Here is a 16973-nt window from a genome sequence, read left to right as displayed (position 1 = left end):
GGGGCGGTAGCTGAAGCCTCCTGAAGGCGGGAGACCGGAAGCTCCGGGCGGAGCTCATATAGACGTGAACATCATTGAACAACAAACCGCTTCAATCTAACTTCAGGTTCGATGTGTTGGTAAGTAGCACAGGATTGTATTAATTATTATGAGGACATGGCGTGCCCCTACTTGCATGCATAGATAATAATATCTTGTATCGTATGTAAATGTTGTGTAACGAGCCCTAGTCCTTGAACCTTTGTACCCCATGTATCCATCAAACGGTCGCCGCGTATTTGGCCAGTTTTGCTACCACGCCTGCAGCGAGCAAGCTATACATATTAAGGGGCTATCTTGGGTTCCGTCTACCCTCTGCTTACATGTACAGCTCCCCATTTGACTCTAAATGAAGTCGTGTGCTTCGTGTTTCTGTGGGTTGCGCAGTGCTGTAAGGACAGGAGGAAGCAGGGAGTGAGCATGCCGTTCCTGCACGGGTTCCGCAGGATAATCTACGAGTACCAGCCTCTGGTGGATGAGATCCTGAGGGTGCTGGGGATCGAGGAAGGGGCCGGGGCTCAGGGCAGGTGAGTGCTGCCTTGAAATCTTTCTAGCTTAAAACTGCAAACCGTGTAGCTAATATCGCACGCCAGCTGTTTTATGATATTTCCATTACTGGGTGCTACCTCCAGGATCGCTTTCCCAACGTTGATCCCGATGCATGAAAACAGCTACCTTTCGGTCAGGTGTGCGTGATGCACGTTCATTGACAACACAGGTCTGCGATGCACAGTTTGGAATAAGCGCATGTTTCAGCAAACACTTCACTGGAAGTCTTGAGCTCTGGTAAGGAAAGTTTCCTCTCAGGAACTAACTTCCTGTTCTCGTGTTTCCCTGGCAGTGCCCCTGCGGTGGACAGCGCCCCCTGGGGCGCGGTGGACAGCGCCCCCTGGGGCTCGCTGGAAGAGCTGCTGGAGATGGAGTCCCAGTCCAGCTTCTTCCTGGAGGGGGTCAGCTACTCCCTGTTCAAAGTAGCCGAGACCGGACTGGTCAGCGCCGCGGAGACCCTGCTCCGATACCAGGCTGACCTCAACTTCGAAGGTTTGTAATTTCACACGGATTACTGGTCCAGCAGGGGCAGTCAGGAGGCGATTTGAACTATACAGGGTGTTGTAGGGGAGTTTTAAGGGTCATATCAATAAAGCAGGTACCCCTGTGCTAAGTTGACACCTGTCTCTCTCTCTCCTTTCTAAAAAGAAAGCAAAACGATGATCAAAAGCTTCAGATAAATCTACAGCACGTGTCCCTTGGTTGTTTCTTGCTAGTTCTGTTACATTGAAATCGATTCTTGGTTCCCATGGCTTTTCAGATCAGTGGCTTGCGCAGTAAATATTTGCTTGCTGGTCATGACGGCTTTCCTCTCTGGGCTTGTCTTGCTCTGTTGTGCCCAGGCGTCGAGCCCCACTCCTTCTGCTGTGTGTTTCAGATCCCGTCTCCTACTACAACCCCCTGCACATCGCGGTGCTGCGGAACCAGCCTGCCATGGTGGAAGCGCTAGTGAGACACGGGGCCGACATCAACAAGAGGGATCGGGTAGGTGAGAGGGGCGCCGACAGAGTCGAAACCTTCTCAATTTCACCTCCCTAGGCTCGTTTATTTCATGTGCAAAACTTCTTTACAATGAAACGGTCGACACGTAGTCTAACACAGGAATCCGTGTTATAAAAAGTCACAGAGGGCTGGCTGATGGATGTTTAATTACATTCCTTCCCTTTTTAAATGTGTTTAACACTGAAGCTTAAACGCTATGGAAGTGAAGCACAAACTAACGGTGGAAGGGGTGGAAATAAGACTCCTATTGCACAGCAGTCTCACCCATTCCAGGTTTTACTATGAGCTTCATTAGCCGCGGTGTGTACAGGTAACACGCTCAGGTGTGTCTTGTTAAACCTGGGTTGGATCAAAGTGCTATGCAATAGGAGTCTTATCCCTGGTTCTGTTCTGTGTAACAGGGTGCTCGGGTTGTGTTGTATTCTGTGAGAGGTGTTGTACTGTATTGTAATGCCCGGTGTCTGTGAGCAGATTCATGAGAGCAGCCCGTTGGATCTGGCGAGCGAGGAGAGGGAGAGGCTGCCCTGCCTGCGCACACTCCTGGACCTGGGGGCTGACGTCAACGCCGCTGACAAGAACGGTGAGGAGAGAGCACACCTGGGGGCAACTGCGATGCCAGGGTACACACCTGGGCACACCTGCCTCATTGTAGTGGTGATTATACACCATGGCATTGATTGCAGTTCGATTTACGCATTTTTCATTCAGTCAGTATTTTATTGTCAACCCCTTTTGTTTTGAATTGGTATTTTGTTTGTGTGTTTCTGATCTATTGCTTGGTTTTGTTTAGAGTAAGCATGTTAATGTGTAGTTATGTTACCTTTAATTGTAATTACTGCAGCACAATTGCAATGTCATCAGACAGTTCTGCTGGAATTGGAATTGGACCTGATTCTGGAAAGATAACTCCACTCCGAGACGGCAGACTGGTTAAAGCCCAGAGCCACCGGATGTGTTGCCTGTGAACTCAGCGTCGTATCCTTGTTTCTGTTTGTTTTCAGGAAAGACCGCACTGCTTCATGCCCTGGCCAGCAGCGACGGAGTTACAGTCCACAACACCGATAACATACAGCTGCTGCTGAGGGGAGGTGAGCCGTTCTGAGCGCTGCCAGCGCCAGTATTGTTACAGATATGCACCTAAAGCATGCGTGGCTGCTCTGTTTGAATGTTCAAAGGTGTAGTAACGGATCATTTTAAAATCCCTTCTTTTTTCCCCTTTCACCTCTAATCATCAGCTCCTCATTTCTAATACGTTCACTTTGAAAGGGTCTGTGATGGTAGATAACTAAAGAGTTAAAGCATTAGAGCGTGTTGGTAGAGGTCTGTCTGCCCCTTTTACTTTCACCGAGTTCTCGGTACTAAACTAAATGAATAATAAGCGACCGGTAAGCGCTGGAAAGAAATGTTTAAGCTTCTCCTTCCTCCTACAGGTGCGGACGTGGAGGCGGTGACCCGCGACGGGGAGACCGCTCTCTCCTCGCTGGTCTTCCTTGTGAAGGAGGCGCTGGACTGCAGCCGGGAGGACGCGGCCCAGATCGGGAGCTTCTGCCTGGGGGCGACGCGGCTCCTGCTGGCCCACGGTGCCGACCCCAGCCGCTGCTCGGACGAGGAGCCCCCGCTCACCTGCGCCTGCCTGGAGCTCTTCGACCTGCACTTCCCGCTGGCTGTGCTGCTGCTGCAGTCCGGGGCTGGCTTCCGCTGCTCCCAGCACAGCCCCCCCTGCTGGTGGGGCTACAGTCTCATCTTCCAGCGCCTCTGCTCCGGGCTCAGGGACCGCAGGGATGACGGCACGGCCGCCTCCGAGCTGCTGCAGCAGGCAGAGAGCATCCTGGAGCTGGCTGCAGCCGCTTCTCCAGCGGTCAGGCTGCAGCCAGGCTTCGAGGTCTCCACGGAGGGGTGCGGGGCCCACGCGGAGAAGGTCCTTGATCTCTACAGGCACCTCCAGGAGCTGGAGCAGAACCCTGTCCCCCTGAAGCAGCTCTGCAGGGCGCACATCCGCCACAGGCTGCTGCCTGGGCCCCTGGAGGGCAAGGTGCAGGCGCTGCCTCTCCCAGACAGACTCCGAGGGTACCTGCTGATTGAGCATCGTCACGGAAACGAGGCTGGGGCTTGTTTTAAACCCCCGAGGAACTCCTCTACCTTGATTTAAAGAAAGCGTTTGGAGAGCCGGTGAAGTTGGAGACATAGCTGCAAAGCACAAGGGAATGGAGCCGATGCAACCCATCTTTTGCATCATAGAGAAAAAAGGACCAAAAAAACCTTGTCCAGTACCAATGTCTTTACAGCAGAATGCAGTTTGCTCGATTTTTATTGTCATTTTTTTCTGTGTAAGTTACATAAAACTGTTAGATGTTGCAAAACAGGAAACAAATGACGTTCTGGTTTGTTTGTTGTGTGCCGTTGACCGTTTATGTGAAGGACAATGTAATGGGTTCTGCAGTGGAAACGCCAGCACATAGCAGTATGAGTCATGGCAGAGTTTAATATGGGGCTTTTATTAGAGCATACTCTAATCACACTGCTGTGCACTGGCAGTGTTCTTAACAATACCTAAGCTTTGACCTTTCTGTTGTCTAGCTAGATTTTTCTTTTGTTACAAACGCCATAAAAATGGACTCGTTGCCGAGACTGATTCGCTGATGCTTCGTATGAGAGGGGGAATGGATTTTTTTCTTAAAAGCAATTGCAGATGTCGTGCTCGTAAGAAAGCACTTCATACAGACAGTCAGGCACAGAACGGTCTGCCTAAACTCCTGCAATTACTGATATTCTTAAAGGATAAAAACACACAAGAGCCTGAGTTGTTTTTGTAATTATTTAATGGACATTCAGAAAAAAAAGCAAACTTTGGCATCTTAAAATGCTTTTAAAACCTTATTTTTTTTCTCAATACCTATTCATCGAAACGTTACATACGTATACGCACAAATTATTGCAAGTCTGTGTGTGTGTGTTCTTGACTGCTTCAACCTGTTCACTGAAGCCATGAACTCTTACCATTCTGAGCATGCTCCCTGGGGCTATCCAATCACAGAGACTTGCAGCCACACACCCATCGGCAGCCGTAGAGAACTACATTTCCCAGAACACGTTGCAGGTCACTTGCATATATTTCAAAAGAGGAGAGTGTTGAGTCCAGGTCACAGAATCAGTGCCGTCCTGGCTTCACCCTATTGACACTGTTATGGCAGGCACTTCAAACTTACTGTCCAACCCCTAATACCCCAAACGCATACTGATCGAAGGGATGCATGCTGTGCGGCCCGCCTTCGCTGCTCTGAGGTGAAACACAGCCCCAGTCCTGCCTGTCCTATCGGAGGGCGAGCATCTGCACCTGGAAGATCTCCTCAGGGAAGTTCTCCTGCCTCTCCTCGGCCACCACGCTGAAGCCGGCCTGCCTGATGACGTGGCGCAGCGCGGGCAGGTCACGGCACACGCTGCTGTCCACCTCGTCCATGACCACGCCCTCGTGAGCCACGTTGTCCTTGATGCAGACCATCCCGTGAGGGCGCAGCCCCGCCCTGCAGCGCCGCAGGAACCCCACCAGCGCCTCGTCCGTCAGGTGACCTGCGCGCAAACACAGGCGGGGGGGTTACTTTAGAAACGCTTCGGGTCGTGTTACAGGGATGGAAACAGAGACTCCCCTACTGCTAGTACCTTTTACTGTGTTTAAATCAGACAGACCTGAGCTTGTTACCGATACACACCGGGGCTAATCAAGCTCGTAGTAAAACCTGGAACGGGTAAAACTGCTATGCAATAGGAGTCTTATTACCATCCCTGTATTAAGTACGGGCTACTTTGTTGATCTTGCACAGTTAATAAGTGTAAACTCATGCTTTTACATGTAAAAGCAAGGTTAGAGAAGACTTTGAGCACAGCTGGTGGAACCAAAGTATTTTAACAGTAGCGAAAAACTTTTCCAAACCACATTTGTTTTTAGACCTTCATAAAGGCTCTTGTAGTCGAGGCGTTTGCCATTGTTTCTTTGAGCATTGCTAATAGTTTCACGAGGTAGGGATGGTTTCCGTTTCAGCACGTTCCGCTGTGTGCTGCTCTGCCCAGCCCCTCTGCAGCGCTCACCTATCACCCACTGGATCCAGATGAGGTCGTAGCGGCCCGGCTGGGGCTGGAAGTCCTGCAGGCCGCAGCAGAAGTAGTTGTCCACGCGACGGCCGTCTTCCCCCAGGTAGCTCTTGGCCTTGACCAGGAACTCGTTGGTCACGTCCACCATGTCCACGGTCTTGAAGAGGGGCAGCAGGAGCCTCTTAGTGATCCGGCCAATCCCAGCACCGCAGTCCAGAGCACACTGAGTCCCTGTCTTACCAGAGCCGTCCTGCAGGGGCAGCAACAGAGAGGGAGAGGGAGAGGGAGGTTAGAGAATAGTTGCGCACAATGAGAGCTTAAGGACTTGGTGGGGACTTTTCATTTTTATAGCTGTCAGGAACATTCTCATGTTCCAAGTGAAATAGAAACATTAAGCCTAGCCAATAACTTTTGTCTTTTGTTAATTATGAAATGTAATAATTATTTGGTTCCGGAAGGTTTGGACATTCTACTGCCCTGCTTTGATCATTAAAATCTCGTTTTTGTGCCTGCGATGGTATAGCGAATAGCAGATTTGAATTAGGTCTCTATTCTGTATTTGGAATGAACTTTGGTTCACGTTTGGGTTTCTATACAGAACTAAATAATACAGAACCTGGTTGGAAGATTCAGGATTGGACTGAGAAGAGTCACAAGTGACCCGGCTGGAACTGGCTCCTGGACTGGAAGAGAACCAACTGAGCCCCGCTCCGGTTCTGACAGGAGAACCTACCCCCAGGAACCTCTGCAGAAACTTGCTGGACCCGTGGATGTCGATGTTGGAGATGCTGCCGTAGCCTCCCAGCATGCCGTCCACGGTGGGAGGGACGTCCTTCCAGTACTTCTCAGCCTTGGAGTAGAAGACAGCCTCGTCCCCTATGACCTCCGTCGCCATGCCGACCCTGCGAGGGGGGGAACGAGGCGAGACCGCTCACAATCGGGCAGGGAGTGAGGCGCTCCAGGGTTTACTACAAGCTTAGGAAGTCACACCGCGGCCCCGATATTTCATTGTGATGAAAGCTCTCCACCCCCAGCGAGAACTCCAGAGACAGCTAGATAAGTGCTAATCCTCCTAACACAAAACATGCAAGCGATATGCAGCATTTCAGAAGTCATGGCTGCACTGTGATGCATGCCATGGCTTCATCACAGCAAGGCAGGGAGGTGTGTGTAAGTGGATCCCCGATCAGACAGACCTCGTGACAGCCAGGATAAATATAGAGGCAGCCGGACGCAAATCTACTTCAGCTTGCACTCGTGTGTATTAATAAAATGGGTTACATTTTGCATTTCATTTATTTTTTATTTTTTTTGATCCTCCATCTTTCCTTGTTAGAGTTGGGAAAGGTATACTTTTTTTTAAAATATTTGTATTCCCCTTAGAAAACACCCCCTCCAAAATCTAGTGCTCCAAAAATACCCCAGCTAGCTGATGCACCACATATGGTGCTCCTGGACCTCATTCCCTTCCTCAATGGGAGAGAGCGGCTGCTAAATCTGATTAAAAAAGCAATCTCTCCAACACAAGCAGGTCAGCGTGCAGCACAGGACAGGAGCAACCTGCTTGTTGTAAGCAGATACTGACAGAAAGCAAACTAGCGCTGGACTTCAAGAAAGCATGCACTTAAAAAGGTACGCACTGCCCTTTGAAAAAGCACCAGTTAAATGCCATTGATTGGTGCCCGATTGTAAACGTGAGGCGAGGACAGCTTTTCTCATTTAGAAAGCCACACGTGAATGAATTGGATTTATTGAATACCTGCCGATAAATATTTCTTAATTAAGAACATGAGTTTCTGCACACACCGTCTGGAAATGTGTGCTTAACCTCCAAAAACACTTTTTTTTTTAGTTTAGACAGGGTTTTGAGGTTTCTGTTTTGGGGGAGGGGCTTCTGCTAAAACCCTACAGCTAAAACGTCCTTTACAAATTAAACAAACTGTGCTGTTAACACAGTCTGATAGTTAAGATGGGATACTGTAACACACACACACAGGAAAAGGAAATAGATGGAACATTCAACTGCAACGTGGAATAACACACACGCCACGCACACATACATACAACATAGTTATCAAAGAAACTGGCTCGAGTTTGTTATCTTGGCTAAACTATTTTGCAAAACTGACAGCGCAAGCAAGGTGAAAGGCACGTGCATAATGTCATTTAAAAATAGCAATCTCTCTGTGTCGCAGTAGAGGCGACACGTGTGGTTGCAGTTGACAAGTTTGACAAATTCCAAAACCTGCGGGGTTTTAAATAGCTGGAATTACATACCGCTGAGGCTATTGTTAAAATTAAACCATGTGACTTTTCTCATCGTGACAAAAATCCTGCAGTGTAAATTAAATGTCACCATTTTTTTTAAATCGATGAGAATCGACGATGCGCAGCTACGAATAATCAAGTTAATTTGGACGTCCGTTCACAAGGAGTTCTTAAAAGGAAAGCGCAAGCTGTACAGTGTACAGAAATCGTGTATAACGTATACACAGTGCTCAGTAAAATATGACCTATTCATACGAGTTTGAAGCAGTCAATCGTGTGGTGTATATAATACACACAGACACGTGTTTAAAATGTAATTTAACTGTCTGTGCTGCACCAGGGTTAATGACACGCACACACACAGGCACCGGCAATTCGTTGTGCTGGTTCGTTGTATCGGTTTTATGTCTGCAGTCTGTGATGCATTTTGTCGCCTTTGTTTAAAATAATAATAATAATCTTGAAAACTCACCGAGTTTCCCAATGCTCTTCTTCCTAGACCCGTCGGTGAACGCTCTGCTCTGACACACTCCGCTCCTCGCAATCCCAAACACACATTTCTGTGCAGAATGCTTCTCAGGAAACGTCATTTCCTAAACTCTTTGCGCATGCCCCGGTTTGGAAACGCAACAGGTTGGGGCGGGGGTTGCCATAGCCCGTCGCGTCCGCCTGGGGGCAGCAGAAAGGGTTTACGGTTTCATCTCTTAAAGGTTTACTAACCTGATTTTACAAAAGCGCTGTTTATAATAATAATAATAATAATAATAATAATAATAATAACTGGGAAAGATGTTATATCCATTTTCAAAGAAGTCATTATCATAGTTAAAGCATTAGGAAATCTCACTGTTTACCTGCAGTGCTGACTGAATATAAGGAGCCTGCCCCTTTAAGAACTTGTACCTGCCGCGTAGTTACCATGGCACCGAGCGACAACAATCCAACCCCGCCCCGCTGTCACTCAAAAGTTTAATCACTGCGGGAGAAACTTGTGAACCCAAATGAAGCTGAAGAGAATGTGGAGGTAACCCTGAAACAGACCAGGGGTTCGATTTAAAAACAAAACAAGAACAAACAAACAAACAAACAAAACGATTTGACATTTCACAAGATGGAATTACAAATGCTAAAGAAGGTAACATGATTATTACGAAATCTAAAGAGATTGGTTTTGTGTATGGGTGGCAGCAAAATTTGAAAATTATATATCCCGTGTATAACCTGACTCAGCATCAGTCTCTGCCTGCACTCCACCCCCACCATCTCTCTCTCTCTCTCTCTCTCTCTCTCTCTCTCTCTCTCTCTCTCTCTCTCTCTCTCTCTCTCTCTCTCTCTCTCCTTAGTTCCAGGTTTTATAGATTGGGACTCAGGAATATGTGATCAATACAAACTAGCCCTGGCTAAATTTGTTCCCTGAACGGGGAAATGCTATTTTAAATGATCGAATAGCCTCTGTTTCCCGTTAATTTAAGCACTCAGTGGTGCTGTGTCATGTTGCTCAATCATTTTAACTTCTAGTTCTAGTATGTTCTAGTATATATATGGAATATCAATCATACTCGCTGATAATCAAATACCTCCCTGTTCAGACTCTCTCGAACACGTGCTGCACGATCCTCTCAATGTGTTTCAGGTCCACCGGAGCCCAAGATAAGCAGCAGAAGGAACTAATCCTCCCGTTGACACTCAAGGACCGGGTGAGCCCTCATGATGCTGGATAAATCTCCAGCGGGACAGGACGGGCGCAGCCGTTTCAACGGTTTCTACACTGAGCTGCGAAAGAAATACCCCAGCGCCTTCACCCTGGCAGGAGACCTCGGCAACGACAAGCTCGCTGCCCCGAAAAAGCTGCCCAGCTTGGGGCCTCGGCCGATCCTAAAGCCTGAGGCCTTTCCTGACAACCTAGCCCACAATCCAGCGCTCCTGGGCAGGCGGGCCAGCCACGCTTTCCTCCTCAAGGTGGAGAACGAGAGGAGCGAGCAGAGGAGCAGTGCGGAGAAGAGGCCGTCAAGTGGCAGGCCTCGTATCGTCAAGGGAAACCGAGTCGTGGTGCCCGCGGCCAGAGAGCAAGCCCTGAACCCGGGGAAGCAACTGAGTCTGCCGTCCCTGAGCAATCGGATCGAGCAGAACCGAGCCGCGCTCAGAAACCACCTCAACAACTGGGTCCCTCCCAGAGCCCTGAGCTCCGGAGGGGGCCCTGCGCTGCAAAGCCAGAGCTGTCCAGGAGGGGGCGGCATTGAGCATGCCCAAACAGCCCCCAGTGGCTGGAATTCCTTCAGTGAGCGCTCGGAAGACGTGGGGTCTGGCAGCGAGGTCAAGCCACCGACTCTCTCCCCCCGCCCGAGGGTGCTGAGCTCCGCGCTGGCTGAGCTGCTGCTCCCCAACAAGCCCAAACTGGAGCTCCGCACTCGGGCTGCAAAGAGCAGTAAGTCTTCCCAGCATGCACTGGGCGTGTAAGCTGAGACTTTTTTGGAGTTATAAATATATATAACGGTTATGTTCCCTGTGTGCCTTGCCATGCTTTTACCCCAGTATGGGCCTGTAAGCTTTCCTGAGAAAGCGGTCAGTGAGGACTCTCCTTTGTGCTTGCCTGCAGGACTCTCCATGTCAGACAGCGACGGGGATTCGGGAATTTCACTGGGCTTCCCGGCTTTCAGGTAACTCCGGGGTGACCGGCTGACATTTCCCTAAGCGTAGCTGACCTTTCACATGAGGGATTAATCAATAACCTTTTCTTATCCGGCCTGCGTGTCTGTCAGGGCTCCTCTTCACACACACACACACACACACACACACACACACCCACAGTACGGTCTAGCCAGTTAGATTCTGTGCTCCATTCAATTGAAGGATTAGGGTTACCAGTAAACTTGTATTGAGATTTTCTCTGTTCAGATAAACCGTTTAAACTTGATTCTTTTTTACGTTTGCATGACAGGCCAAAAGACCCCTTCACCCTCAACCCCCCGACCTGTCTGTCCCCCCGCAGTGGGAGATTAGCCAATCAGAGAGAGCCCAGATCGGGACCGCTGAAAGCAGACCACACCATCGCCATCCTGTCCCGCAACAGCACCCTGTAAGTACAGGGGATGCCAGGGGGGTTCTTTACAAAGCAGCCTGTATTGACTGTCCAGTTTGTTACACTCTCTTTCTTGCTTTCATGTTTCAGCGGCAGAGACTCTGTTGAAACTTGCTTGCCCACTACATGTGTGTCACTCTGAGAGGCAAACTGAATAGAATACAATGGAATGGAATGGAATGACATGGAATGGAATTGGATAGAATGGAATAGAATAGAATAGAATAGAATGGAATGGAATGGAACAGAATACAATAGAATTGGAAAATATCTATCTACTGCACAAAACTAATTCTTTCAACTCAGGGTCTTAAGGTAACCCCTTTAAATCTGTCAAAGTGTTTTAAAAACTATAAGGGTTACAGGGCTTCAGGGCTGGAGTTTCACAGGACAGTACCCCCAGCACAGCACAGGCTTCGACTGCAGAAATCTAGTGAAACCTGCTGGAGATTCAGAATGTCTTCATGTTCAGAGGATGAAAGAGCTGAAACAACATGCACTTGCACTTTGGTCCCACAGATGGTGCCAAAGAGCTGCAGATAGCCTTGCCTGTCCTACCGCACACACAGCAGTTTCCAGTCTGTGCACTGCAGCATGCAGTGGTGCTAGCCCTGAGCTCATTTAAAACCCACTACCTTCCATGCTGGCTGGTAAATGGAAATGGAAAGATGCAGGTGTTATAGCTACATGTATGTGTGTGTGTGTGTGCCTGCGTGCGTGCGTGAGTGCGTGCGTGCGTGTGTGTGTTTTTAGTGTTCTGGGTTCTGTAATTCCAGACTGGAGCCTGAGCAGAGACGACTAAGCCTGCCCCCCCCAGCGCTGCCCAGCCTACTACAGAAGAGAGGCCCCTCCCCCTGTAGGGGCCCCGCCCCCTTCAGAGGCCCCACCCCTTCTACTGGCTCCTCTGCATTCCGAGACTCCACCCCCTCCCGAGTACGCTTCCAGGACGAGTCCCCAGTGGAAGTGGAGTCCCGCTACCAGGAACGGCTGCTGCTGAGCAGGGGGGCGGGAGGGAAGGGCTGGGCAGCACCAGCGGGTAACAGCAGCACCAGTCTGGAGAAACCTCCTACAGGAGCCACCACTGTCCCAGAGAGCGTGGAGCCCAGGTGGGAGCGAGATCCTAAAAGCCTAGTAGCCAGGGAAGAGGCAGGAGCAGGGGCAGAGGAGCAAGCAGAGGTCTCCAGGCGTCTTCCCCAGCCTGGGATCCCCAGCCCAGGACCAGCAGGGGACGGAAGCCCTCTGAGAGGGGGAGGGAGGGAGGCTCCGGGGTTGGGCGGGACGTTGAATCACCCCAGTCTTCAGCGCACCGGGAGGCTGTCAGGGTGCCGGTCGCTCGACTGCCACCAGCAGGGAGTCATCACCTGCCAGTGCTGCACTCAGCCGTCACCGGAGAAACCACAGCGGAGCAAGAACAGCACAGGTGAGAGGGGCAGACAGGTGAGAGGGGCAGACAGGTGAGAGGGGCAGACAGGTGAGAGGAGCAGACAAGGTGAGAGGAGCAGACAGGTGAGAGGGGCAGACAGGTGAGAGGGGCAGACAGGTGAGAGGAGCAGACAGGTGAGAGGAGCAGACAGGTGAGAGGGGCAGACAGGTGAGAGGAGCAGACAGGTGAGAGGAGCAGACAGGTGAGAGGAGCAGACAAGGTGAGAGGAGCAGACAGGTGAGAGGGGCAGACAGGTGAGAGGAGCAGACAGGTGAGAGGAGCAGACAGGTGAGGGGCAGACAGGTGAGAGGAGCAGACAGGTGAGGGGCAGACAGGTGAGGGGCAGACAGGTGAGAGGAGCAGACAGGTGAGAGGGGCAGACAGGTGAGGGGCAGACAGGTGAGGGGCAGACAGGTGAGAGGAGTAGACAGGTGAGAGGGGCAGACAGGTGAGAAGGGGCAGACAGGTGAGAGGGGCAGACAGGTGAGGGGCAGACAGGTGAGGGGCAGACAGGTGAGAGGGGCAGACAGGTGAGAAGGGGCAGACAGGTGAGAGGGGCAGACATGTTATTCTTCATGTTAAAGATTTAGACCTTTTATGCATGCGCCAGACTCACATTAAATCACTGACAATAACTCAATTCGCAGTGTGTCCGTAAACTTGTCCCTTAAATATTCTCAGACGTGTGCTTTTAAATCCCATTTAAAGTAAAGTCAGTTAGCCGCTGTTGATCAGACGCCTGTTTGCCTGGTCTTGAACGACACCACTCTGGCTGTAGCAGTCCTGTTATTAAACCCCAGCCCATATTAACCCACACCCCCATGCTTGGCAGCGAGGGAAGCCCCAGACCTCCTTAGGCTGTACGCCAGGGTGAAGAGGACTCTGAAAACCCGGGTGAAGCGAATGCAGGGGCCAAAGAATAGCAACGAGGAGGCCCCGCCCTTCGACAACATTGACCACACCCAGAGAGGCGGGGCCGTGGAGAGCAGCTCCAATCAGCGCTCTGCACAGAGTAAGAAGGAGCGGCTGTACGCCGTGACCGAAGGAGCGCCCCCTGCTGTTCAGTGAGTAGTTGTGTGGAACCCGAACCCTTTCCGTGCCGTGTCTCTTATGGCACTACACCACCTTTCTCTGTTCTGCACCGCCCATGCTGGGGGAAGGTTTCATTTTAGTTTAAAACCCAGATGAAAGACTTGACCGAGACTTCTTGCAGACCTCTGTGTACTGAGATACACCAAGTAGCAGCCGTTTCCATGGTGTTGTGTTGCTGCAGCAGGGAGAGGGTGCAGCGGGGCGGGCAGAGAGCCAGTCTGCCACGGAGGCTCCTGAGGGCCAACGCAGACTCCAGCCGGCTGATCGTGCTGAGCCTGCCCTCGCGGAGGTAAGGAGCCATTCCACTCCATTTCAACTCCTGCACAGGACTGTGTGTGAGGAAATCACCCCCTGTACTCTACACTGACCCTCCTTGATCTCAGCTACTGAAGACATCTCTCTACCTACTTCCACTAAACCTACTGATCACTAAACACATTACACCTGCATTCTGTAGTTACCTCCAGACACCTGCTGGACAATAAAAGAACTGCAACTGCTTTCCAAATTATCATGCTACAGAATCGACCTACAGAGAACCCTTGACTGAAACGGAGATGGGAGATGCAGCTTTGATCTACCCCAGAATGGGACCCCACTTCCTGGATCCTTATAACCTCCGCTTCCTAGCCCCGTTGCCAGGCAACCCTCGCACGGCTACCGCGTGTCTCTCCGCGCGGGTGTGCTTGAGCGGCCGTGAAGAATTTGAATCTCAGTTTGCAGAGTGTCAGGGGAAAGGTAGAGGGCCTGGCTGGATTCCACCTGGATCTCCTCCCAGCAGCAGCAGATTCAGAGTCTCCTGCTGCACACAGCCCTTCACGGTCAGGACCGCTTCGGACACGCCCTCCTTCATTTCTTATTGTAATTCTGTTCAGGGGCACAGTCACAACTGACTTTTGTCTCTGCATTTCCACTTTCTTTCTTTCTTTCTTTCTTTCTTTCTTTCTTTCTTTCTTTCTTTCGCTCGCTTGCTAGTCTGTGTCACTGTTTCGTTCTTTACCGCGTTTTGTACCCTGAGGAATTCAGACTGCAATACAAGGTTAGCTCAGGAACCGTCTTGTCTAAGTGTGTCAGGATGCAACTTTGTGTAATAGTGTGGAATAGTCTTCCCATCTCTCTCTCTCTCTCTCTCTCTCTCTCTCTCTCTCTCTCTCTCTCTCTCTCTCTCTCTCTCTCTCTCTCTCTCTCTCTCTCTCTCTCTCTCTCTCTCTCTCTGGTCCTGTGCTTTTGCAGTCTTGCATACTAAACATCTATGGATCTGTACTGCTGCTGAACATGCCCATCTCTCTCTCTCTCTCTCTCTCTCTCAGGAGAGCTATGAAAGAGCCTCCTTTAACCAAGTTGACCGTTTTTACCCATTGTGGCTAGGAGATATTGAATTACCCGGCCATGGGGTTGATGGGGGAGAATGGTGCCATATATATATATATATACGAGAGGAGATAGATATTACCATTCATTTAGCAGAATCACATTAAATGGTAATATTGAGAGACGTCGCAGATACAACGCTTTTGAAGGGAATACGTTTCTGCAATACTTTCCCATCGCCGCTAAACAATAAAAAGTACCCATTTCTGAAGTTACTGTAATGTAGCCGGTCTACCACAAGGTGGCAATGTTGTGCTGCTGGTGCTATTCGGAGAAGCGCAGCATCACAGCTGCTTTCCATTCAGAGCCGCTTGTGAACAAGCCCTTGAGTCTGTTTTTCGTTTGTGTATTTACACAGCAGGTGCTATGAAACTAAACCAGAGAGCGCGCAACAAGCGCTTGTGCGCTGTGCACTACTACCGTTTGTAGTGCAAGTGTGCATTTCACCACCCTGCGGAACATTGCATTATGACGACGTCACCCCTTATACAAATTAGTGTAACCAATGTGTTTTGAATTCACATTCTTAATCGAAAAAGGGAACTAAAAAGCCCAATTAAACATAACCATTTTTTTTTTCATTTTGTTAGTGTATCTTAAAACTCTTTGAAATGTACTTTCGTTTAACAGTAATATCTGAAATCCACGCGCTGTAGCTAAAAATAACTCTCTTGACGCAACCACAATATTCCTCGCTAATCCAGAATCGGTCGAGGAGAAAACGGTCTTTTTTTTGTTTTGGTTTTTTTTAACAGCGCAGTTTTCCACATTTTGTTTTGGGTAACGTGGAGACTTCGCTTGCAGCGGCTGTGTCGAGAGCACTTTGACTCCAGTCGGTATAGCGAGTTAGTCAGTCAGTAGGCTTGGTTATAAGGTTAGCACGGATACTGAAATCTGGGTTCAGTGGCTGAAGCAAAAAAAAAAAAAAAAAAAAAACTCTTATACTCCATCTAGTGGATTACTGCGGTATTGCAAGCGCTGATTTTATTTGCGCAGTTTTACGTGACCCTGGACAATTAGACAACGTAGAGTGGAGCGTGCTATACATTAAAATGCATTTTAAAATGTAAAACCACCATTCAACCAGGTTAGATTAGCGATATGCCGCGAGCAGAGACATCATTCTTACAGCATAAAAGCGCACGTTGGGTATTATAGCGATCCATAGAATCACAGAGGCAATTCAACTGAATTAAAGCGACCCCACTTCGAGACACTCTCACAAGTAAAGGGGGTCACCCTTCACATCATTGCTGGCTGGTTTGGCTGAAAGGGAGAGGTCTCTGTAGAAACTCTGAGCAGCTGTGTGAGGGAGGCTGTTTTAAGGGGGTTACTGTGACAGTACACATAAGTACAGTTGATGTTATTATTGATGCTGTTGTTGTTCGGTAGGCTCTAAAACCCTTTTTTAAATAAAAGAGATTTGTTTAAGTGATGCGTTCCACAACAAGCAGGCTGCCTGCCTCCCAGCACAACACTGCAGAGGAAAATATCCCTCTGGCTGGGACTGATGGGTGCCCTCCCAGGGAAACGTCGTTTTCAGACTCACCTTACCCTTATGGAAGTCTCCCAGTAAAAAATTGGGATAAAGTGACAGTGAAAGCATGGTGAAGCATAGGCAAGCACTGTAAAGAATAGTGAGGTATGGTAAAGTATATATATATATATATATATATTAAAAAAACATGGCAAAGCCGAGTGAACTGTGGTAAATGCACAAGTAAACATGGGAAACGGCACAAATACTGTGGGGATATAAGGATAATACTAGCTAAAACTGTGAGAAAAAGGTGGTAAAAAATGCAATCTTCCATTTAAAAAAAATAATAATAATGTGAAGCAAGGATATATGCACGGCAGGTTATTGAAAGAAAATGAAATTGTGGGTTATCGTGTGTTTTTCAAGACAACTAATATACCACTGCTAAAAAAAAATAACTGAACCATGTGCTTCCCTTTGCAATAACAATGCAACATTGCCTAAAATAAAACACACAAAAACTCATAATAATGCAATAGGCTACAGAGCAATACATAACTGTGCTGCTCTGAAGCAAAGCCACA

The 16973-nt window shown here is 49.2% G+C and overlaps 3 protein-coding genes across 3 annotated transcripts; 2 read left to right on the top strand and 1 right to left on the bottom strand.

The window, feature by feature from the left end:
• Nucleotides 1-10: 10 nt before the first annotated feature.
• On the top strand, nt 11-4377 carry LOC117421903 (ankyrin repeat and SOCS box protein 6-like). The gene is made up of 7 exons (XM_034036384.3): nt 11-119; nt 427-566; nt 881-1080; nt 1466-1572; nt 2062-2170; nt 2592-2678; nt 3021-4377. Exons 2-7 carry the CDS (start codon nt 460-462, stop codon nt 3737-3739), a joined length of 1329 nt encoding a protein of 442 aa, XP_033892275.3. The 5' UTR covers nt 11-119; nt 427-459; the 3' UTR covers nt 3740-4377.
• Nucleotides 4378-4391: 14 nt separating this feature from the next.
• Nucleotides 4392-8554, bottom strand: LOC117421904 (N-terminal Xaa-Pro-Lys N-methyltransferase 1-like). The gene is made up of 4 exons (XM_034036385.3): nt 8417-8554; nt 6410-6578; nt 5674-5926; nt 4392-5157 (listed from the first exon to the last, which is right to left on the bottom strand). Exons 2-4 carry the CDS (start codon nt 6569-6571, stop codon nt 4901-4903), a joined length of 672 nt encoding a protein of 223 aa, XP_033892276.3. The 5' UTR covers nt 6572-6578; nt 8417-8554; the 3' UTR covers nt 4392-4900.
• A 1025-nt stretch (nt 8555-9579) lies between these two features.
• Nucleotides 9580-14677, top strand: LOC131702905 (uncharacterized). Its single transcript, XM_059005439.1, has 5 exons — nt 9580-10369; nt 10541-10601; nt 10883-11020; nt 11800-12443; nt 13279-14677. The coding sequence occupies exons 1-5, from the start codon at nt 9652-9654 to the stop codon at nt 13512-13514; spliced, it is 1797 nt and encodes a 598-aa protein (XP_058861422.1). The 5' UTR covers nt 9580-9651; the 3' UTR covers nt 13515-14677.
• The last annotated feature ends 2296 nt before the right edge of the window (nt 14678-16973 follow it).

Source organism: Acipenser ruthenus, chromosome 31 (assembly GCF_902713425.1).
Source record: "Acipenser ruthenus chromosome 31, fAciRut3.2 maternal haplotype, whole genome shotgun sequence".
Lineage (NCBI taxonomy): Eukaryota > Metazoa > Chordata > Actinopteri > Acipenseriformes > Acipenseridae > Acipenser > Acipenser ruthenus.
The sequence above is the reverse complement of the archived record's forward strand: the minus strand, read 5'-3'. Positions and strand labels throughout refer to the sequence as shown.

Excerpts from the sequence above, each read along its gene's own strand:
- LOC117421904 (XM_034036385.3), bottom strand. The coding sequence starts at position 6,571 with ATGGCGACGGAGGTCATAGGGGACGAGGCTGTCTTCTACTCCAAGGCT. Across the intron at positions 5,927-6,409 it reads TTCTGCAGAGGTTCCTGGGG|GACGGCTCTGGTAAGACAGG; the intron begins GTAGGTTCTCCT and ends CTGCCCCTGCAG. Across the intron at positions 5,158-5,673 it reads CTGGATCCAGTGGGTGATAG|GTCACCTGACGGACGAGGCG; the intron begins GTGAGCGCTGCA and ends GTTTGCGCGCAG.
- LOC131702905 (XM_059005439.1), top strand. The coding sequence starts at position 9,652 with ATGATGCTGGATAAATCTCCAGCGGGACAGGACGGGCGCAGCCGTTTC. Across the intron at positions 10,602-10,882 it reads CTGGGCTTCCCGGCTTTCAG|GCCAAAAGACCCCTTCACCC; the intron begins GTAACTCCGGGG and ends TTTGCATGACAG. Across the intron at positions 11,021-11,799 it reads CTGTCCCGCAACAGCACCCT|ACTGGAGCCTGAGCAGAGAC; the intron begins GTAAGTACAGGG and ends CTGTAATTCCAG.
- LOC117421903 (XM_034036384.3), top strand. The coding sequence starts at position 460 with ATGCCGTTCCTGCACGGGTTCCGCAGGATAATCTACGAGTACCAGCCT. Across the intron at positions 1,573-2,061 it reads ACATCAACAAGAGGGATCGG|ATTCATGAGAGCAGCCCGTT; the intron begins GTAGGTGAGAGG and ends GTCTGTGAGCAG. Across the intron at positions 2,679-3,020 it reads ACAGCTGCTGCTGAGGGGAG|GTGCGGACGTGGAGGCGGTG; the intron begins GTGAGCCGTTCT and ends TTCCTCCTACAG.